The sequence below is a fragment of the Triturus cristatus genome, chromosome 7, assembly GCF_964204655.1.
Source record: "Triturus cristatus chromosome 7, aTriCri1.1, whole genome shotgun sequence".
Lineage (NCBI taxonomy): Eukaryota > Metazoa > Chordata > Amphibia > Caudata > Salamandridae > Triturus > Triturus cristatus.
Window position 1 is genome coordinate 1726865471 of NC_140590.1, and position 24204 is coordinate 1726889674.

The 24204-nt window shown below is 40.8% G+C and overlaps 1 protein-coding gene across 2 annotated transcripts in view; it reads right to left on the reverse strand.

Annotated features, from left to right (window-relative positions):
* LOC146812908 (uncharacterized) overlaps positions 1-24204 on the reverse strand; it is a 472180-nt gene that overhangs the window by 102564 nt on the left and 345412 nt on the right. The window contains exons 6-7 of one of the 2 annotated variants that reach the window (XM_085614639.1): positions 17563-17643; positions 3441-3496 (exon numbers count right to left, since the gene is read on the reverse strand). In XM_085614639.1, coding sequence (XP_085470765.1) covers positions 3443-3496; positions 17563-17643 — 135 coding nt within the window. In that variant the 3' untranslated portion in view covers positions 3441-3442. Of the gene's footprint in view, positions 1-3440; positions 3497-8711; positions 8808-17562; positions 17644-24204 lie in introns of those variants that run through there. The other variant, XM_085614638.1, reaches the window with a different exon arrangement.

Genomic DNA, 24204 nt, shown 5'->3' on the forward strand with positions numbered 1-24204 from the left:
GAATAGGAGAGATACAACCTCTGCCAAAGTGTATTAGTGCAGTGAAAATATTCTTTGCACAGAGGCAGCACTGCTGAGCATTTTTTTATTTAGGTGTGCAAAGCTCTATATGTGTCTGTTCCAGGGACAACCAACACTTCACCTGAGATTGTGCCTCTATGTAGGTCTATATATTTAATTCTGACCAAAATACTGAGCTTGGAATCAGTTGTCGAGTACAAACAACTAACAAAACTCAGTTTGACTTTGACAGCTCCAGACACAATCTTACAATAAACCACACAGCTAAACCTCTGTGTGTTGTAAATAAACTCTATACTCCTACGCAGACTACAGCTAAAAGCTATTCCAATGTGCTCTTCCAAAAATGCACAAAGCAATGTTAAGTACATGACATTCATTTTGGCAAAGTGGAATTCCAGATGTGAATATATATTGGGGTGTTGTGAAAGGCAGCTCGATACTTCAATATGTGACAAAATGGATACAGATGCTGCTGTTCCTTGTAAAATCTGTAACACAAGAGTAATGTATAAGTGCTGCTATTCATGATATTCCAGCAGTACCTCTTACACAGTGGACTTATCTGTCTCAACAGGGGTTACTTATTGTAACCTTATTAAAGCCACATATACAGCTATCCCTCATTTAGAGGGAGAATTCCTGAGGTTCCGCTTTAAATTTAACAAGATGGCATTTAATGGCACCCTAATCTACCGAACACCAGGTTCTAGGAACAGTTTAATTAAGTCTGTGCAGACTTCACCATATTGGGTGATTTTAATTTTCATCTAGATTCTAAGAAAAGTAGGGAAACCGCGCTCTTGGTCGACTGTCTTGGATGTTTCAATCTAAGACAGATTGCCTCAGAGCCCTCTCACAGGACCAGCCATATCCATGATGGGATTTGTACTAATAATTTAGAGATAAGTTTTAATAAAGCTCCACTTTTGGCTTGGACGGACTATAGCGCAGTGTTCTTCAAGCTAGCCATTCCAGAGAAGGCTTCATGCGCCTATAACATGGTCAATTCTATTACAACGCGCTCCTGTTGAAAGATAAACATATTGGAGCTCGACTTGGCTATACAGAGTCATATTCCATTTTAGATGTGGATTCAACTCTGAGAATCTTAGTTCCACAAGCTGGATTGATTCTGGGGTCACCAAGCTGGCCCCAGAAAAAGTTAGATTAAGCCACAGGAAAAATCCATCATCTCCATGGTACACTGATGAGCTAAAAAAACTTATGATGAGGTTTCGGGCACAGGAGCATAGATGGAGGAACGACTACTCTTTGGAAGAGAAGAATAATTATGAAATAGTAATTGAAGAATATAAAGCAGTTATTTTCTCAGCAAAATCGCAATTTTTCTCTTATAAAATAAGTACAGCCAGGATTTCATACAGAGAAGTCGTCAAAACTGTCATTGCCCTTTCATACTTTGATCAACGTAAACTGTTTACTCCTGATCAAGATTTCTGCAACAAACTTGCTGAATTCTTTTACAGCAATGTAAATGTTGTCTATGAGGAGTTTTCTGCCTATTAGAATGCACAACACCTGGCTGAGTTGGCCTGCCCAGGTGACAACTTTCAGAACACACAGGTCGGCTTTGAAAACTTTTCCCTACTGATGTTGGAAAGAGTAATAAGAATTTTGGAAACCATCTAAATCAGGATCTCCACTTGAACCCTGTCCGGCATATGTGTTACATTTGATTCCCAAATCAATTTTGACTTACCTTGCTCCATTTTTATACAATGCTCTTAGTTCAGGGCATTTTCCAATAGCCTGGAAAAAAATCCCTGGGGCACCCTATCTTTAAAAAACCTACTCAAGACACCACAGAGGTCAAAATCTCTGGGCCAATCTCTTGCCTCCAGTTCCCCTTCAAGATCCTAGAAGAAACTCTAAATCAAGATCTGGTGGCCTTCTTGGAGGCAAATGATCAGTTGCACCCAACACAACATGGTTTCAGGCCAGAAAACTGCACAGAGTCAGAGCTAATCGCAGCTATGGAAGAGATCCGTATGCAGGTAGACAGGTGAGGGAAGGTGGCACTTGTCCTGCTTCATCTTTCAGCTACGTTTGATACGTTCAACCATCAAGTACTTGTCCACCGGCTAGGCAAGATGGGGATCACAGGTAGGGCACTGAGTTTACTTAGTTTGTTTCTGTCAAATAGAGAGCAGACGGAGTTGCTAGGAGGACATACATCAAACTTGTTTGTTCTCCCCTGTGGCGTGCCCCTGGGATTATCCTTATCCCCAATTCTGTTTAACACCTTTGTCACTACATTGGTGCAACTCATTCGATCAAATGGTTTTTCAGCGATTTCCTACACAGATGATACACAAATACTAGTGTTCTTTTCATCTGAGTCAGATGGTGTGGCCAAGGAGTTTAACAACTGCATGGCACACATCACGAGATGGATGCAGGAAAACTGTCTTAAGGTGAATACCGAGAAGACCGAAGTCTTACTTTTTGGAAATGATACTTCTTTTTGGAACAACTCATGGTGGACAACCATCGGTGGAGCGTGCCCATACCCTGTTCGGAAGTAAAACATCTGAGAGTCACGCTAAATGATCACCTGTTCATTTCAGATCAGATTAATCACTCAACATCTTCATGTTTCTACACCTTGAGATCTTCCATTTCCTCCCACTAGACCTTCAAAAAACAGTAATTGTTACTGTGGTTCTATCAAAGATAGACTGTTGTAATGCTTTCTTTTTGGGAGCACAAAAGCGTATGCAGTTAAAGCTTCAATCTATGCAGAATTTGGTAGCTCGCATGCTACTAAAAGTCCCTAAATGTAGTCCCATATCAAAGAGCATCAGGGACTTGTATTGGCTACAAGTCCAGGCTAGGGTTAAATTTAACACCTTGTGCATTGTCCGCAAGGCCCTCCACGGTTTTGGCCCTCCCGACTTTTGGAAGGCAATTAGGTGGCATGCATTCGACTCAATTTTAGATCATCCACTGTTCGATTTGTGGTCATCCCCAGGGCCAAGAGGACAATGTGGGGAGGCAGAAGTTTTTCCCACATGGCCACTAAACTGTGGAATGCCATGCCATTCACATTAAGGTCTCAAACAAGTAGGCCATTGTTCAGAAAATCCTTAAAGACTTGTCTCTTTGCTTCTGAGGTCTAAGTATTGCCTCCCTGTCTTCTCATCAGTAATAGCACTCACTGGCACTAAGACACCTTGGTAATCACGAGCTTCTGAGGCGATTCGTGGCAGCTGAGGCATCACTGCATTCAGCCAGGAATGCAGGGATTTAGTAGCTAATATTTAAAGACAACAAACACTATAAATTCTGAATAAAATATGTGGAAATTATTGAAATGTGTAAAACAGGAACATCAGAATCCCCTAAATGTTCAGGGTAGCCAATGCCATTATTTTTAAGGCAAGCATATGACTTACGCTCAGTCAGCACTTCCAGGAACCTGCATCGTCAAGTACAGATTTGAGAAGAAGTTCTTTAGCATGTAAAATAAACAAAGAAAAGAAAATGTTACATATATCCATCCCTTCACATTTCTTTATCTGTACATGTTTTTTAATACGCACAAGTAAATGGATTTCCAAAGGCCTCCCAGCAGAAGTGCTTGTTGCACATAACACTTCCATGTAAAAGGGCATCATTTCTAATTGCACCATTAAAAATCAACCTTTGATATTACCTCCTGGCAGCTAATAGGCCAGGACAGATTCAACTCGAGTGGCCTAATGTTTCAGGACAATAGCCACATGAGCAACACTTTTGCTCTTTCTTATCAAACCAAGTGCTGGAATGTATAAAATTCGAAAGGGAAGGAAATCCTACTTGACAATAGCAGCTAAAATTGGCAACATACTTTGGTGACTCTTAGTATAATATGTTTCAGTCAAATAACAGCAATGTTTTTTCTCTGTATTTCTGTAAGTACACTACAAATAAGACATGTTAAATAATGTTTTCAAATAGATTTGAATGTTTGTTTTGGTTTGAAAGTGACGCAAAAGTGGCGCAAGGGGCTTGTAAAAAGGGCCCAAAGTTTTAATGTATAGCTTAAAGTTGCAACAAGTCACCCCTTGACATGATTGTGCTTCAAGTTTAACTTTGAGAATGTGGACTCTTCTCTCTCACAGGACTGCACAACTTGCAAGTCCACTTCGTGGCCTAAAAGTAGACAGCCCCATACAGGATGCAAAAGGTGACCTTAGCCATTAAGGCTGTGATCGTTTCTGTCACGTTTTGACTCTCTTATTAGTTAGAACAAGCATTGACAAAGGTAATTGGTTGTGCCTTACAATTGTGTTACCCTATTTTATTTCTTTGTCTGTGCTTTTTGCCAATTCTGTTTTGCATAAACAAAAAGAATAAAAAATGCAAGACAGCCAATCCAAAGGATGATAAAATGCTGAGTTCCATGAAATAGATAAACACAAGAAGAGATAGGAGAGCCATCAAATAAGAAGCAAGCAAATTAGATTGAGAAGAAAGCCAACCAATGTCTGACACAAATGCACTATAGGTTCTGCTATTGTCCACAATTGGTCTTCGACAGATTGCTAAAAGTTGTCTGTGCATGAGACCTAGAAGTTGGAATACTTAACACATTTAACGGTCTCAACTGCAAGGTCCTGCAGATAGAAAAGTGTGTTGAGCAGTTCAGATGGATTGAGGAACACTTCATTTAATTGAAAGAGGAGGCACTATGAAATATACTGTGCAGATATTTTCCTCTTTCAGTTTCGCATATTTACAACTTGAGGTGCAGGGAGAAAAAGATGAGGTTATGCGCATGTTTCAAAGCTAGGATTAAAACCAGGTTTTAAGTTATTTTACCAGGTCACTTTTTTCTGTTGCCGTAAAAACATATTTAATAAATGCAGCCACAATTGTTCACTTGCAACATGTCAACTACAATTTCTATGGAACAAATAGGTGCTTGAAAGTAAACTGTAACAGTTTTGTTGCACCATCTTAAGATGAAGTGGGCCTGTGCGTGGTGAGTACTATGTCTAGCTGCAGAATGCTCGCCCCTTACTATGAGGAGTGTTAGGAGTCAAGAGTTCAAATCTGCCAACCATCCTTCTGATGTTGCTAAAACAGAATAACATGGAATATGTACTACTGCCATGTTTTTATAGTGCTTAGAAATAGGCAAAGTACGTTATATAAAAACAAGTAATTAGTGTGCATTGGCAGAGATGCAATCCCTGTCTCTATAATGGGTTACAGACATGCCTGTTCTGAGTGGTGTGCCGTGCGAAGAAGTGAAAGGCAGTCTGTGTTGTATGAGGGACCAACAAGCCAAGGCCTGCCTTCAGAAAACTTGCTGAATCCCCTGTGAACTTCTTCAAATAGACCAGTGTTAACTGTGTGAAATATTACTTTCTGCAGTGCCATGGTGACAAGAGACATAGAGTGCCCGAAGACAATAAATGTACATAACTATGAGCCCTGAATCTTTACTACACATGGTTTTAAAATGTGTTTATCTGAAGGTGACTTTATTGCATTTTAATTTCATTTATCTAACACTTACCACCCCTGACGAGGCACTGAAACTCTTCACAATGGGTAAGCTACTGTGCATCACAAGATTACAGGTTAATTCAGTGGTCAGTGTTTGGCTTTGTTTGGTGATTGGGATTAGCCTTATGCAATCAAGGACACCCTTTCATGGGTTGACACAAGTTTCTTTGTGGTAGAGTACATTAATAGGAGTTGGATGTAATCATTTATGGGAGTATGCGAGTTCATGCTAATGGCAGTTGGATCAGTGGATATATGTATTCAAAGAAGCAGCTTATTTTCTGTGAGGTGAGGGTGGGTAGTACAATAATAGGGAGTAGGCAGAAAGCCATGCGGTGTAGAGTAGGCCGCACTCGGACAGAGAAAAGTATAGAGAGAATGGAGAGTAAGAGAGGCTCATTTACAAGAAAGGAATAAAAGAGAAACAACCACTAGTTTTAATTCAAGGTCAGTTTTTCATTCATAGTTTTAGGAATATAGAGATGTATTTTTGAGATAGCATGCAATCTGAGGATAGGAAAATTATTTTCATGTGGGATACCATATTGCCCTGTAGCTTTTGTATAGCACCTCATCTCCTTGGAGTGGCTAACGGCATGCCAGCACTCGAGGAAAAGGATAGAGACCCCTCAGCCCCTTGAGCCCCAAGCCAATGATGATTCAGGCGTGACACCCGACAACAGCGGGTACTACCAGTGAATCCTTCATCATCAGATGCTCCATGGGATCACTGGATGGTCATAAGTGCAATATTTGTCAACAATAGGTGGGGGAGATTTGCTTGAGGCACTGGACTCTTCCAGCCTCATATATACAACAGCGATGTCCCCTCATTTATTTAATTCTCCCATAAAGAATTTTGTTTGATTCTATTATTGAGTTTGGAAGAAAGGACAATTTGGTGTTTGCATGTTTCTAGCTCTCCAGGAAAGTTGAGGTTTTGATGGAGGAGCTGATAATGGATGTGAGTGAATGGCTGATTGTGGTTTCTCCTAGTACATAGATGTAGTGGGGGCATGGGTCTGTGCAGCACCGTGAGTGGATTCACTTCATGATTGAGGTTGTGTTTTCGTTGGTAAGTGGGCTCCATTTGGTTAGATGTTTGGCCTTGTTAGTGGTGGTGGACATCTGGCTGATGATATCCTATGGGTGGGGCTCTGGATCAGCATTGCTGTATATTGCTATTTTGTTGTAGTAGAAGTGAGAGAGGTTGTTGCAGAGGTCTTGGGAGGAGGTAATTGTGTAAGTTGTGGCTGCAGAGTTTAAGAATCCTTTAATGATTGGTAATACTTCTTTACAGTTGTTGGAGCTGGCCTCAATTCTCAATGACAGGGCCCTTTTCTTTGATTCCCTTGGTCAGTAGTAGTGATGCCTGAATGTGAGTATGGTGGGCCTAATTGCGATTCCTTAAATGCAATGCTAGAAGCAATATAAAATAGCCATTTCGCTATTTGGGGCCGCAAATTACCGTAAAAACTTTAAAAAATGCACTAAAGTGCATTTTCAAAGTTACATGGGGCATGTGTGTGCACTACATGGGTGCACAATACAATTTTAGAAGGTGCAACAGGGTGTCCTTTTGGCACCCTTGCACCCTTGAAATTACATGCGCAATTTGCGAGTACCTATTTGGTTCCATGAATAGGAATCCATTCCTTCATTGCGAGTCGCAATTTGCGAGTCACAATTAAGAAATGTTCAGGATTTGCTAATTTCATAGCGATTCCTACATGCATACGCTTTTGTGATTCCTTAATAATCGCAATTAAAGAATCACAATAGCCTTCCTTGATACCTGTGCCAGTTAGAGTACTTTGTGCGGTGAGCACATGAAAATGCTCATCGCAATGCAGCACAATTGATCAGAACATTTAAATTAGAAACCTCTAATCCATATACAACCTCCTGGTGATGACACAGCTTCCAATGTCTCTCCCAATACCCCACTCTAGTATCATACTAGAGTGGTTTAGGGTAGTATTATTTAAATAGCTTATTTCTCAGGCCTGAATCTCTGGTTTTTGTGTAGAATTTTCAACAACAATGCATTGTCCTGTATCCTGTCTTATGTGTCATCTGCCAGCCCTCCCTACTATGCACTTTCTGCCTCCGCGTTTCAAACATAACTGGTCTTTCAAATCAAAAATTTGAAAAGCCTGATTTACGAACTGCATATAGTAGTATGTAAAATATTACTACAGTTGTTCTACTTATTTACTTAAAAATGCACCTCACAATCCTACAGCTGCTTGTTGTCTTTGAGACTGTGGTTAATTTAGAAGTGCAGTTTGTGAATAGTAATGGTCTTACTCTTTTGTGAGTGCTTGTTTGTGCAAGTATGTCCCTCCATAAATCCCTGCTATTTTGTTGTGGGTATTCACTATTGTCCAGTAATATTCTCTGTTCCCTCTCACATTGTTGTCTAAATAGTAAACTTGTAGTCCGGATGACACACAAACAATCAATCAAATAGTATTTCTCATTTTAGTGTGACATCCTGAAATTCAAAACCGATACTATAGTTCCATCGACTCCTCCATAGCAGTGTCTACGTGACCACGTTTCAGCCTTACAATTCCTTAGGCCTCCTCAGGACAGGGTCAATACATTACTGTACCAAAATAAAACAACAAAATACCAAAAATTACTTCAGTCCTCAAGCGTGTGGGGAGCAAGCCGAATGGGGGATGGATACTGCCCAGACAACCTTCACCAAAAATGCGCAAAACACCCGTGCCCGTCCTTCTCCTTATTCCAAAGTGGTACGATACTCAGCGACAATAATAATTGTTATATCCAGCAGAGGACCTCCAACAAGTGTACTGCCCTCTCCTAGAACCCGCACAAGTGGTTCAAAAAGTGTAGGACAGTGTAAAGAGCGGGAGGAATATAAATAAATAAATCAAGCAAAGAAGACCCTAAAACCAAAACCAATAGTGCCCAAGTGACAGTGAAACCAAACTCAATAAGACTTACATATCTATCGTCAATGACGAGACCACAAATTACACAGTATGCAGTGTCTAAATCACAAAGTGCACAATATGCAGCAATCCAAAACTTCCTCTGCAGGTTGGGCGCACAGCACCTACAAAATCAGGCAATTCTATTATCAGCCACATCTCCAGTCACCACGGAACAGTACAACATGGTGGTATATCTAGGCGCTTACCTCCCAGCTTGGGCACTGGCGTTCCTTCCTTGGAAATTCAATAACCTGCACACCAATCTATATCGCGTACGTCTCGGGAAATAATCACCGTCGCCTACATAAAGGAGACACATAAGATACAAATGAACCCCCCGGCGCAATACATCTAAAAACCTTGCATATACTCCAGAGTGGGGCTAGAAATACGTATCAACCGGCTCTCGTTCAATCCTCACATACTTCACAGTTAGTCTCTTGGGAGTCTATCACCTCTCTTTCTCTTCCGCACCCGTTACCGCCGCCATCTAACTAATGCGTCATAAGTAATCTCCTTCCCAGGGCGTCCGGGGTCATGTTTCCAAATCATAGACATGGAAATGGAATTGTGTTTCTCTCTACGCGTATATCCAAACATACCGACCAGTCGAGGCAGGTAACTAACCTCGCACAAACCTGCATTTATCAAAAAACACAAGATCACCGAAGAATAAGTGAAATTAATTTTTTTAAACAATTAAGACCTACACAAGTTAATCATCAAAACCTACCCCAGGTCAAAATGTCACAGGGGAGGACCTCGCTCAGCCAATACACATTACATTCTCATCAGGAATGTACACCTGATAGAATCAATGGACTTACATCTCCGGAAGGGTATCTGGGCAGACCCAAACCATCGGACTATCTCAACCACATGGAGGACATGAATAACACAAACATGTTAAGACATTCATATTATATATATAGTATCAAAATTACAGTTATACAAAAACAGTACACTTCATGACAACCATGATGCTAGATGACTAAAGCATATACCACAGAAGGCATCTCGGAAATTCATACAATGTAGCATCTCCTCAGTTCGACAGATTCACTCTCATTCCCTTCTTAATTGGCCTATATACAATACACAAGAATCCTTTAATACGCACATCCTCAAATTAATGCTCAAATCTCATCACGATCATTTAATCCCAGTGTAGAGGTCTGATATCTCTCTATCATCCGTGCCTCTAAACGGTTCAACTGATTTTGCAGAGTTATTTTATTGGGTGCCTTCACCACCAAAAGGACAGACCATTTAAAGTCACTCTCATCGTGACCCACATCCAGATAATGTTGTACCATAGCCCCTATGGTCTTACAACGTATGCAGGATTTATGTTGTAAAATCTGCATCTTGATAGCTTGTGTAGTCTGCCCAATATAAGTTTTTTTGCATGGGCATGTAACTGAATACACCACGTTTTTTGTGTTACAGTTGGAAAAACACAACTGAGCATGTTGTCTGTTGTTAATTTCCACATATTTAGAGTCTTCAGTATGTGGGCATGCTGCACACCCATTACACCGAAAATGCCCTATTATGGCCGGTTAGCCTAACATTCCTCTCAGGTTGCCAGGTGGTGGGGGCTCACGTGTTGCCTTCACCAGATAATTTCTCAAGTTTCTCCCTCTACGAAAGGTGAACAAAGGCTTAGGTATGTTCAGATGTTCTAGTAGCCTCACATTCTTCAAAATAATTACCTTATTCGCCTTAGGGTTGAACGTGAGTACACATATCAGTTGTTCAGACTCTTGTTTGTTTTTGGGGATAAGTAAACTTTCCCTAGGGGTATGCCTGGCTCTTTTGAGTCCTGCTCTTACCAGCTTCCTAGGGTATCCTCTAATGATCAGGTTTTTTTGGAGAGTCTTTGCATTTGTAAAGTAATCATTTTTATCAGTGCAGTTTCGACGAGCTCTCAAAAACTGCCCATAGGGCAAATTGTCCTTGAGATTCCGTGGATGTCCCAAAGTGTACTTGATCGGTCGACTTAGTATATAGGTCGACCTCCAATCTACCATCCTTATCCATAAACCAAACATCCAAAAAATTAATATGTTTATTGCTAGATGTCATAGTGAATTTCAAATCCTTTGTACGGGCATTCAGCCACAGATGAAATTGATCTAGTTCCTCTTGTGACCCCTTCCATATCATGAACACATCATCGATGAAGCGAACCCATTCCAGAATGTGATCTTTGAATGGGGTCACTTCATGGAAGATGTATTTCATTTCAAAATAATCCATCACTAAATTGGCAATTTCAGGGGTGAAACAACAACCCATCCCTACACCTTTAACCTGCAGAAACAAATCCTTTTTAAAAGCAAAACATTTTTTTTCAAACAAATATGGGCCAAAGAAATCAAGAAATCTGTTGGTACATGATGGGGCCTTGGTCTCTGGTCAAGCACCGAGGTCATGACCATCAGTGCTTCGTTTTGGGGTATGTTAGTATATAGACTCTCGATGTTGAAGGTTATCAACAATTGTTGGGATCCATCAAACATCGAGAGTTCTATCTTGGAAATAAGGTCCATCGTGTCTCGAATATACGCTCTTGTTTCTGTTACAAAGGGCTTTAAGAAAACATCAATATATTTTGCCAATGGCTCTATAATAGATCCACAGGCTGCAATAATCGGCCTGCCAGGCACTTGGGATGCATTTTTATGCACTTTGGGGAGTACATATATATTCGGGGTCTTCTGATCAGTAAAATTCAGATATTCATATTCTTTCTTACTGAGAAATCCTGACTCCATAGCCTCTGTTGTGAGATGTAGTATCTGTGCTCTTTGTCTCGCTGTAGGGTTCTCTGTAATTGAACGATAAGGTTCCACATTACTTAATTGACGTATCATTTCCTCGTCATATTTCTCAGTATCCCATAGCATTATCCCCCCACCCTTATCAGCTGGTTTGATAATGGTGAGGGGATTACAGGACAATGCCTTTAAGGCCAATTGTTCCTGTTTAGAGAAATTAGATCTAAATTTAATATGCTTAGTATTAAGTTGATCTATTTCGCGCAAGACTTGGTCCTCAAATATAAGCACTTCATCTGGCATAGCCATACGTTGGGGACAAAAAGAAGATTTTTTCTTTAACCCACTAATGTTCAATTCACGGGCATCATTATAATCAGCGAAGAAAATCTTCAATCTGATTTTCCGTAAAAATTGTAGCACCTCGGTTTTAGTATCAACCAGATTCTGTACTACCGTGGGAACAAAGAATAAACCTTTTTGAAGTATTCTCATTTCTACATCAGATATAGAGTGTTTGGATAAATTATATACTGGCATCAACTGCATATTAGTATGATTATCACTCACATCAATGTGCTCTAACGCCTGTACACCCTGTGCCGTGTCCTGAATATCCCTTGTTCCTGATTCTGTCGCATGGGTGTACGCCATCCTCCTCTGTATCCTCGTCCCCTGTTCCCTCCTCTGTCTAAAAAAGGGGGGGTTATTATTTGCTCTATGATACTGATAGTATGGTTGGTATGTCGAATATGGTTGAAAGAATGGTCCTGCCCCCTGATCCGAATCTGAGGAGGATTCTGAAAAGGTAACAAATTTAGTACGTGATCTCCCTCGATATTGTAGATTTAGACTACTAGGATTGTTATTCTTGAAAAAATCTTCCTTCAAGTAAGTATATACCGACTCCAATTTAAAGTTTTTTATATCTTTCACCACTTTGGACGTTTCCAAATTTACTGTGTGAGTCTTGAAGTCTAGCAAGGTTTTCTCTACAGTCTCTAACAATGCTTTAGCATCTACTATGGTGGTATCTCCCCCAATCTCTTCCTCTAGTTTCTTAATTTCTTTTAGTTCCTCCTCGCTTATTCTCAGTGCCGTCAGGTGGAAATCTTCACCACCACCTCTACTACCTTTTAAATGTGGAGATCTCCACATGAGCAAGTTTACTATTTAGACAACAATGTGAGAGGGAACAGAGAGTATTACTGGACAATAGTGAATACCCACAACAAAATAGCAGGGATTTATGGAGGGACATACTTGTACAAACAAGCACTCACAAAAGAGTAAGACCATTACTATTCACAAACTACACTTCTAAATTAACCACAGTCTCAAAGAAAACAATTCAGTTGTAAAAATGTTTTCCAGTCCATCCTTGGAGTAAGTCTAGAACCACTCACATGTACTGCAACATATTGCCTTTCAATATAATGGTGACAGGGACTTAAAAAACACCCTATTGTAAATAATGTAAATAATTACATTATTTTGACTTTTAATGTAGATATATGCAATTGAATTTACTGTTAAATGGGTATTTTACATTTAAATGCATACATTTTATTTATAACCAAAAAATAAGGCACTTTAACATACATTTTTAAACTTTTGCTACAAAAGTAGAATTATTTTAAATTCATTCAAAACATATATACTTATATTTTACTAAATAATAATACAATTTTTAAAATGACAATGACACTGGAAAAAATGTATAAATTAAATAATATATTTTAATGATTTAATTATTTTATGAACAGTTAGTTTGTTATAACATTTTATTTTATTAGTTCTAGATTAACAATAGTTATTTATTTAATTTACATTTTTATTTTTTATTAAAACTTGTTTTTAATATATATATATTTTTTGAATAATTGCTAGTTATTACTTTTCCCAATACTTTATTATAGGGCCTTTTCGGCACCGGTGGTGGTGGTGCTGTGTCCGCTTACAAGTGAAAAGTTACTAGAACTAACTTGAAAATTAAGTCTTAGATAGCTCCACCCTGTATATCTATGGCTTAAGGAGATGGAGACTTGTAGGTCTGTACTAAGGTGTACATCTACATTTGGAAACGTTTACCAGCAGAAAAGGTGTAGAGTTACACCTAGGTATTTGCATAAATGTATACGTGAGTAAATCTACATGTGTAAATGAATTTATGTAAATAGAGCCCCAAGTGTCAGAGTTCATATGTATTGAAGAGTGGTGACTTTTACAGAGTAAATGTTCACAATCTATGAGATTACTATTTATTGTATGTGCAGTAGTATATAAAACTGATCCATTTATATTGCTTTCTTGTGTATTATCATGAGGTTAACTGTGCACAGAATAAAGCTTGAATTTTTTTAGATGCTTTAAATCATGTGCTACTCAGGACAAACAGCCACATTTATGTCCACAATGGCTGAGGTATTTACCACACCCAGTAATTACCATTACCCATGGGTGAGGTATTTACAGCACCTGGTGAGTACCATTACCCAGTGGTGAAGTACCTAAAGAGTAAGGCAGATATCTCCTTATTGAAATGTTTTACTTGAATTGAGGTATAACATGGAATTGATAATTAACATATTTCAACATCAAATATAGTGAGGTAGGAACTCATTGAGGGTTGCGGCAGTCAGACATTTTACTGAACAAAGGGACTTAGATAGGACTGTTGGATGTACAGATACTCATCTAAGACCTCATGGATGGTGAAGATTGTGCTTTGCTCATGTTGCTAAATTTCTTTGTGGCTCTTACCAGGGTGGATCACAATATTTTGATTGAAAGAATGAGGGAGTTGATGTAGATGGCTGGGGAAGGAGATACATTTGTTCAGTCCTTTTTAGGGGATGGACTAGTCAGAACTTGTGTAGGAGATACATCATTCTTCCAAGAAAAGGTCATGTTTGGGTACCTTCAGGGCTCTTGGCTATCCTTTACCTTACTTATCATATATAAAACACATGCATGAACTACTATAAGCATCAAAAGCCAAATTCCACAGACATACCAAGGTCTACTGAATAGTACTCTATATTTTTAAATATTTAGTGAATGCAAGAAAAAAGTGATGGACTTCTCCCTACGGTATAGGTAAAATTATTGTGCTAGGGAGCTTTCGTAATGCTTACCCCTAGTGCAACACCAACATGCTTCTTCCTCCTCACTTCTTACAGAATGATCCCAGCCTCTCTGCTTGAATAGTTTAAAAATAATACTGTACCAAATATGCACTTATTAATTTACTTTCCTGTTTTCACTTACATGAATTCCAAAGGCTGACCTTCACTGAGAGAGAATTCATAATTCTTACAATCCAATTTTGAGAGATGTTTGCAAGTAGAAGGGAACTTGTGAGGTAAAGCACTGCCTTTTCAACTGGCTATTGCAAAAATGTAGGCAGAGCAAGATTACGTGGTCAAAGGCCTATTTACAAATGCTTCACTCGTAAGTCCATGGCTGCCTGTCATAATGTCAGCAACATACAGAGGAGAAAGAGGGTTGCAGGTGAAGGCATCCTTAAAGCCGTGCAATAAATGTGTTTTTCAAATTGTGAACACCTCTGCAGATGCCCTTGCAGTCAACATTGTAAAACAAAACACATTTTTAAAGCAAGCACCAGCAAATTAAAGCAGTCTCTGTGATTTAAGGTATAAGTACTGAAACACTTAATTAAAAAGTTAATCTAAGGAAAATAGAAATAATGGAGAATGGAATGCCTGAATTAATCTCAGCCACTGACAGTTACTTGGTGCATTTTCCAGTCCATCTACTATTGATCACCATGCAACCTCAGGCAGAATCTAGCCAAATGCAAATTAGTCTTGCTATTGCTACAATGAGACAGTCCAATCTGAACTACCAGGCTATGTCCCCAATCCAAATTAACAGTTGGCCATTCAGAATGGACTATTCCCTTTGGCGCAGGAACAAGGCTGATTGACACATAGATGATCTGTTTCTGAAATGACATAGTTGGTCAAAGTGATGGACTAGATTGGGACTTGAATGATTGCAATTGGCTGAATCATTTTGCAAGTGTTCCATCCACATCAATTGTGTGTTTTCAAGTCAAGTCAAATAACATTATTATGGCAGACTTGTGCCATAAAAGTAAACAATGAAAAGTAGTACACAGTGTGAATTACTAAACATTAAAACCCATTACGCAATACAATTGATATAAAAAAATCTATAAATAGATGTTTCACTATGAAATAAACAACGTCACAAGATACAGAAATTAGACCAATTCATAAGCGCGTTGAGGGTCATGATCACCAACAATCAGAATTAAAACACTATAGTGCAAAAATACAATAAAGTGCATAAAACATCAGACTGCCTCATATGCAAAATAGCCTCAGGTGAATACTAAGAAGAAGTAGCCTTCTCCTGAGGAACCACATGGGACGCAAAAATTTGGCAACTGCCTGAGAATCTGATTTAAGTTTTCATAATGCAGTACTATGACTACACGTACCCAGCTGCTTGCAAAGAGGTTTGATCCATTCTTGAAGCAGGCCAGCATAAGCTGGACAGGCAAACAAGACATAGGCTATGGTTTTGTCAGCATTATTGCAAACAGGAAACAGAGCAGAGTTATCATCAGATGCCCACTTACAGTAGAAGTTTTCAATGGAAGAGCACCCACCCTGAATTGAAAGTAGAGTTTCCTGTGCAGTGGGACAGATTTACAGTCCCAATGGTGTTCCAGGACACTAATGATTTTAAAATCAAGGAACTTTCCTAACAGCGTAGCTCTGGCAGCTATAGCAACATACAATGCATAAGCAAGACCAATATTGGAAAAACAGAACCATTTAAATGAGCCACCCAAAGATTTGGAGAGTAGAATTAAAAAATTTTAGACACAAAGTTGCGCTATATACAGATAATTAGATTTCATAGAATCACCTAAATAAGCAAAAATAGCCAATCAAAATATAAAATTAAAGAAAGAAAAAACAATTTCTGATCTCCAGTGAGCCACATGATGAGGATCAAAGACATTTATTCCCACCACCTTTAAAATCTCTGCTTTATAGGCGAGTTAAGGTTAAGCCAGTTATAGCTCATTCACTCAGGCATCTCCACTTAGTAAGAATTAAATGAAGTAGCTGACTTAAAACACATTGCCACCTAAAGTGAGGATGATCTGAATGTTTATTGGCTTACATGTACAAGTCAAACACCTGTGAGAACCAGAGAATATGAAGAGCTTGCCTATAGGCATAAAATAATATAGGCAACCAATAAAACCTTTAGGTTTCACCAAAGTGAGAGTTGTGATCACTGTAGAGCAGTCAGAGTCTGTAAAATCAAATAGTGCATCAAATATTTATGGTTGATGTTGTTGAATGAAGACCATGAATCAAATAAGACCAAATCGCAGAATTAACCCTACCTATATAATACGTTGGCCATTGAAGATCATGAGCAAAACATAACAGGCTTTTGGCTTATGCATGGATAGCAAAGGGTCTGTGATAATTATTTTACTAAAAATCCAATTGATTTCCTTTTCTTCTGTCATCTTTTTCCAAGATTGATTAAATTTAGAATAGAGGATTAACAATAGGAGAGATTTCAATATGAACTACTCACCCACGCATAAAAGACATTACACAATGAAGGACCAGCGTACCTCAACCAACCTGTGACCTTTAACTAGCCCACCAGGAAATTCAGATCCGGATCCCTTGCCCTGGCTACTACCTGTCTCATCTGCTGGATCTACAACAGAGGCCGCTCCTTCTCCCATCTGGCGGCCAAGACCTGGAACGACCTCCTATTGCACATCAGAGCCTTATCATCATTTCAGAAATTCAGGAATGACCTCAATACTTGGATATTCAACCAATAGAACAGACAGCACTATCCAACAGCGCCGAGAGACCTTCAAAGGTGAAGCAGCAGCGCTCTGCAAATCCTGATTGATGATTGATAGAAACATTCATTTCTCTAGCATCTAGCTGTTAAGCCTAACTAAAACCCTAATGTGCCAATGCAGATAACATTGGTAGCTCCTAACATTTGGGTTCAATCAGTCGCCATAGGGTTAACGCAATACCTTCCACCATATTGATTGGTAACACACATCAACCCTTTAGAAGTATATCGGAATATGTGCTGTATATTGAAAATTGACCTATTTGCCTTTTTTAAATAAAAAAAATCCTATATTTATTCTTGATTGACTTTTCACACATTTGCAAATCAAACAGTCGACACATATAAATCAACTATGCTGAAAAATCCCTTACACAAAGTAATTGTAAAGAGTTTGTTTCCACTTCCTTGGCCAGATCCAATGCTGGGTCCTTTACATCATTTACTTGGTTGTCCTAAAACACAAAAAGTCCAACAATGAAAGCAATTATAAAGCACGTTGACTGCTAACAAGTATATAAGCATCAGAATATTGACAGTTTTCCCCGATCCACAAAAAGTGCACTAATAAGCTTAAAAGCATGCCTTGCATTTTGCCACATTCTTAACATTAATTGAACAGATGCAGAGAGTATCAGATAATGTGCAACTAGGAACCAAGCCTAGGCCAGGATAGAGCTGCAATGTTCCTCTGCTCACAAACATTGTTAGTACAGTTATCATGCATTTTCTGTTTTTATGAAGGTGAGTAAGAGTTGAACAGACTTCAATGCAATTGGGCCGACAGCCATGGGAATAGCATTTACATTGTGGTAATTAGCACACAGTGAATATACTATGTATTTTTTACCACACAAATATTTACCATGCATATGCCTTTACCACTCTTGCCCTTGCCACGCAAGGTGAAGTACTTAGGGTAAGTATAAATGTTGGAGTGTGTGTATATATACACACACACACACACACACACGCACACACACACACACACACACACACACGCACACACACACACACACGCACTCTCTCTCTCTCTCTCGCTCATTTCAGGCATAAGGTTTACAGTTCAGTAGGGTAAAGGCATGTGTGATAATTGGCATAAAGAAAAATGGCAAATGAACATATGACATGAGCATATATCTCATAGGACATGTGCATTATGAATTTAATGAATTTGCTTCATAACATCTGCATTGATGTGAGTGGCATATTCACATCACCTTGTTGCGCTAGGCCTAGACTCCCATAAATATAGATGACTAATCCTATCGCCACCACTGTGGAACAACAGTGACTGGCATCTGATTTCATGAATGCACCAATTCTTTACACTACAACATGAACTCCATCGGCCAGCTAGCTTAAAATGTGTTCTGTCAATGGCTCGCATGAATTGTGTAATGCCATTGTATTCAATGGTTTTTCATTGTCAAAGCTAAAATGAATATTAGTATGTCCAAAGTGTACTGACGATCTGACTGAGGACTAATCTGATACTCTTTGATACACTGTTAATAAATATTGAAACTAATTGAAACCTTTTATCATGTAGCTCTACACAGTTGTATTTGTTGCCCCTAGTGATGTCCTTTTTTAAACATGTTTTTATTGTAATTGGTAAAAAGGGGGTCATAGAAATTCCAGTGCATCATTAGTGGCACTCAATGACCCACCCAGTATCACTCATCCATCGAGATCCTACGATTAAGCCAGCTCCCCCAAGTCCTCTGCAGGGAAGGCCTCCTGCCCCAGGTTCTGGGAGGCAGGTGCAGAGCTCCAGCTGGCAGATACACCTATGCCAGACTATCTAACAGGTCCTGCCATAGTTCCAAATTTTGGTCAGCAATATTGTCTGTGTGTACTACCCGTGATCGCCTCTCCTCTGCCACACCCCATTCATGCATGTCCTCCACCCCCTTCTGAACCAGTGGCATAGCAGATTGTATCTAGTGGATAGCCACTCGCATATTAGAAAGTACCAGCCCCATGAGAGGGAACCAGTGATTTATCTTGGTACCGCATTTAGGCATCAGCATTATCTCACATATATAGTGACTGACAGAGGTTTCGACAGGCATCTGTGTGTTGTCCCATAGAACCAATATGATCCCTCCCCAAAAGTCCCTATATTTTGCTACAATCATATGCCATTTGGAAAAAGGTCGCCTGAGGAAAACCACATCACCGATAGAGGGGTGCACCCAAAAGAGAATCGACACCTCTAGACCTGTAATGACTCTATCTATATTAAGCTAGTAGAGGGCCCCTGGGTTGTATGCCACCTGTATCCCCAGGTAGCGGAAGTGATCTCTCTCACCTGATCTCAGTGAGTGGAAGTTGGATGGTTAAGCATGTCCTAGGGCAGCCAGGGGAAACAGAGCAGCTTTCTCTCTATTGACCTACAGGCCAGACACTGCTCTGAATTTTTTCATAATCCATAGCAACACCCCACATTATCCCTCCAGATGCGATATGTAGATGTGCGTGTCATCTGCGTGGAGCAAGACGATGTGAGCAATGCCACAACCTTAATCCCACACCCGATCATATTGAGGCGGAGCCAAATCACCAGAGGCTTCTTCACCAGGACGGAGAGGAGCGGTGAAAGAGGGCATCCCTATTTTGTGCCTCTTTCAATTGAGAAGCTCTCCAATATCACATGTCCAGTGCATACTTGCGCGACTGTACGAGCATAGAGCAGTCTCTTTCAAGACATAAAGATCTGTCGCAGCCCCAATCGTAGGAGAACTTCCAAGAGGTCCTCCCTATTGAGCGTATAAAAGGCTTTCTCAATCTCTAAAGTGATCAGCCCTGCCTCAAGCTCCCATTCGGCGATCAAATGCAACAGATGAGAAAGCCTCCACATGCCTATCTGGGTGCCCCTCCCCGACATAAAGCCACATTGATCACTGAGCACCAAGTGAGTGACCACACCCCCCAGCTTGGTCTCAAGAGCCTTTGCAAGTATTTTTGCATTGACACCCAGCATAGACCAGGGTCTACATGAGCCAGGGTCCAAGGGGTCTTTACCTTGTATGGGGAGCATAACTATCTGGACCTCTTGCATTGCTGGTGGCAGCAATCCACACTACCATGCCTCCTGAAGTGTTTCCAGCTGGTGGGGGAGGAGTATTCTTGAATACTTCTGGTAATATTCTACCAGGAATGCCATCTCCTGGACCACTTTCTGCAACTCCTAAACCAGGATCTCACCCTCCATACTTTCTACATGCTCCGCTGTAGATGATCTAAGAACCACTAGGCCTCTACCTGTCAGCCGACCCCCATCTCATTATAAACTGCAGTGAGATGATCTTGCAGTAGGAGATTGACTCAGACCTGCAACGCCACCATGGTGCTGTCCTGGAGCCTGAGCGAGAGATGCGCCAGGGTGGCCACTTCCTCTTAAGTAGCTGTTGCAGACAGTGTCCCGATTAATCACCTTGCTTATGTAATAGTAGATGATAATTGCACCCAACTAGCTAGTCCAGCCAATCCCAGGTCTCCCCCACCACCCTCTTGGCTGTCAGCAGTGCATCTCTCCATTCCCCAATATAGGGGCATCTGATGGAGGGTCACCAGCTGCTACTCTTTCTCAACCAGCTGTGGCTCCAAGCAGTGTCTAGTGCTGCTAATAAGAGACAAGCACACCCCCAGTTCACCGCTTTCAAAGTATCCCACTCCAACCTTCTGCATGTCGCTGTAACCCAATTGGTTTCAAAATAGCCGACTGACACTGTTCTAAGTTCCTTGCAGAAATGGCCAACCTCGAGTGCTTCAGGCCACAGGCACCAAAGTGCTACCCTGGGTTTGTCCCCACATATCCTCAACTCCAAGAGAAGCAGGGCATGGTCAGAGAGAAATCTTCCCATTATTTGAAAGTCCGTTATTTAACTGGCCTCTGACACCAAGAACCTTTCAAGCTGACTATATGCATTGTGAGCTGGTAATTAGCATGTGTATTCTATGGACTTAAAGTTTGTTATGCGCCAGACATTTAGGCAGCCCATGCGTTCCATCACACCCCTAAATGTGGCAATCATAAAGGGCTTTGTACCAAGTCTCGGGAGGTGTCTGTCCTGATTGCCATCAAGCACACAGTTGAAATCCTCCCCCCACACCAGAGGGTCCCAGTGTAAGGGAGGCGTTCCCTCTTTATGTCAAGTTAGAATGCCCTGTCAATCATGTAAGGCACGTACACATTCATTAGACACACTTCTCTCCCATCTAGAAAACCATGCAGTAATAGATATCTACCTTAGATATCTGCCGTAAAGCTCCAGACCCAGAAAGGGATCTGAGGGGCAACCCATATTAAAACTCTGTGGGAATAATTAGAATACATTTCAGGGTAAAATTGCCCTCTCTACTTCTTTTTTATCTTCTGAGCCTCACTTTACATTAGGTGATTCTCCTTCAACAGTGCCATGTGTAAACCCTGATGCCACAGATATGTTTACACCCTACATCGCTTAACAATGGAGTTGAGCCCCAACACATTCTATGTCACTACCTTAAAACTGTTAGCCACAGGCCTCTCATGATGTTGTTTTCTAAACCCCAATAAACTTTGCGTAGGAGTCAAAAAGACTATTATTTATTTCTGCATCCCTCATAACATTATACATGATGTATTGATGGTTTTAAATGAAGCTGAATACTATTATCCTGTTTTCCTTTTAACAATTAAACTTGGGTGTATGTTCCTTACTTATATGAGACTTCACTCTTACTTTCCTTCAACACTGAGATAAGACATGGGGGTAGTTTATTGAATGCATGGCCTGTTCATTTTTACCATGTGACCATCATTGTCGAATCTTAATAGTAAAATATCAGGAATTGTGGAAGACACCTAGTACTATTCAAATGATATTTCTCTTATATAATGCTTTTGGCTCAACACTTGTGATGTTTTCATATTTGTTAAATAAAATCATTCTAGAAGCTGGTAAACAACATTCCGCGCTGAATGTTTGGAATTTCACAAATTTCTCATGGAATGTCTTGATATTTCACAGAAAAGTATATGCAATTTTACACACCCCTAGTTAATGCTGTTGAGTTCACTACGTTTTATGTGACCTGCTTTGTATACATGATAGGTTTTCTCTCTAACTTATCCTTTCGGTCTTTGTGTTTGTGGTTTGATAGTGGAAAGTAATGTTAAGAACTACAGGAATGCTGACCAAGGCATAGCATGCTACTACGGCATACATGTGATCTGCTCAGTCTAATGGTGCTAGTGGATGTTTTTGCATTGAGTGACAGAAGCACAGTCAATACTAAAATACTGAATTTCTTTGCAGATTTGAAGCACTGGATAATGCATTTGTTCTCCTTATTAACATTTTATTGCATTTGAATTTCAAGATTTCCTTTTTATAACTAGATGAAATTTCACATCATTATAAATATGTTCTCCTGAAAAAAGCTGTTTTATTATATTTTGGCTACACATCTCTTGAACTGAAGTGAGTTTGTTGATGCATCAGTGTTTGGTGAATGGGTTTAGGAGCTTCAGAGAGAAGGAACTGTTACTACTTTTTCTAACTTCAAGGCAGTCTTTTTTTCATTTTCTACCTGCACATTGAAGGTACGTTGGAACATGAATTAAGTTCACAACAGGGTGAAGGGTGAAACGCAATGTTGAATGTTTACTAATCTTCTGCATCAAAGCAGAAACAATTTTCAAGCTTCCTTTGGACATTTTACCATTATATTAAAAACCATTTTACTGTTATTTGAAGCACAAAGGAGACATGTGACCATATATGCTGCAATAGAGAAAATGCATATGTCGGATGCACACAAAACTAGCACCAAACTGATTTTACAAAGTTTGTTTTTGAAAATGTCCCCTTATTCTCAAAAGTGACTCAGCTGTGCATCAAAAAGAGTACATAATATGGATTACTGTTAAATCTAATATTTAATTGCAGTACATTATAACATCTTCAATTCTAAACACTAAGGTGCCGATTCCGATCCGGTAAAAAAGATTCCCGTACGACCCGTATCTGTATTTTTTAACGTACGAATCGTACAAGTCCCATACAAACTGGCAAGTACGATTCGTATGTTAAAAAATCCATACGAATCGCATTGGGAAAATTCCCCGACACGTCCTCGGGTCGGAAAAAGTGTCCGACACGTCCCCGGACAGTTGTACGTCCAAATCGGTAAAATGAAGTCCGAGCGCGCAAGTACGATCCGTCCCGTCCGTCCGAATGCACAACCGTATGGAAAAAACATCGTACGGAGCTAACTCCCATAGCAACCATGGAGACGTCCAAACATGTGCCCGCATACACGCCGAACACCCCCCCAGCCCACCCCCCCCAGTACGCGCCGGACCCCGAGCCCCCCATGTATGCGCCGTACCCCCACCCCACCCCCGTAGGTACGGAGCGTACCCCCACCCCACCCCGTAGGTACGGAGCGTACCCCCACCCCCCCGTATGTACGGTGCGGACCCCCACCCCACCCCCGTAGGTACGGTGCGGACCCCCACCCCCCGTATGTACGGTGCGGACCCCCACCCCACCCCGTAGGTACGGAGCGTACCCCCACCCCCCTGTATGTACGGTGCGGACCCCCACCCCACCCCCGTAGGTACGGTGCGGACCCCCACCCCCCGTATGTACGGTGCGGACCCCCACCCCACCCCGTAGGTACGGAGCGTACCCCCACCCCCGTAGGTACGGTGCGGACCCCCAGCGGTAGCGCTGTGGGTCCGCACCGTACCTACGAGGTGGGGTGGGGGTCCGCACCATACATACGGGGGTGGGGGTATGCTTCGTACCTACGGGGTGGGGTGGGGGTCCGCACCGTACATACAGGGGTGGGGGTCCACACCGTACATACGGTGGTGGGGTGGGGGTCCGCACCGTACATACGGGGGTGGAGGTACGCTTTGTACATACAGGTGGGGGGGTGGGGGTCCGCACCGTACCTACGGGGGTGGGGGTACGCTTCGTACCTACAGGGTGGGTGGGGGTCTGCATCATATATAC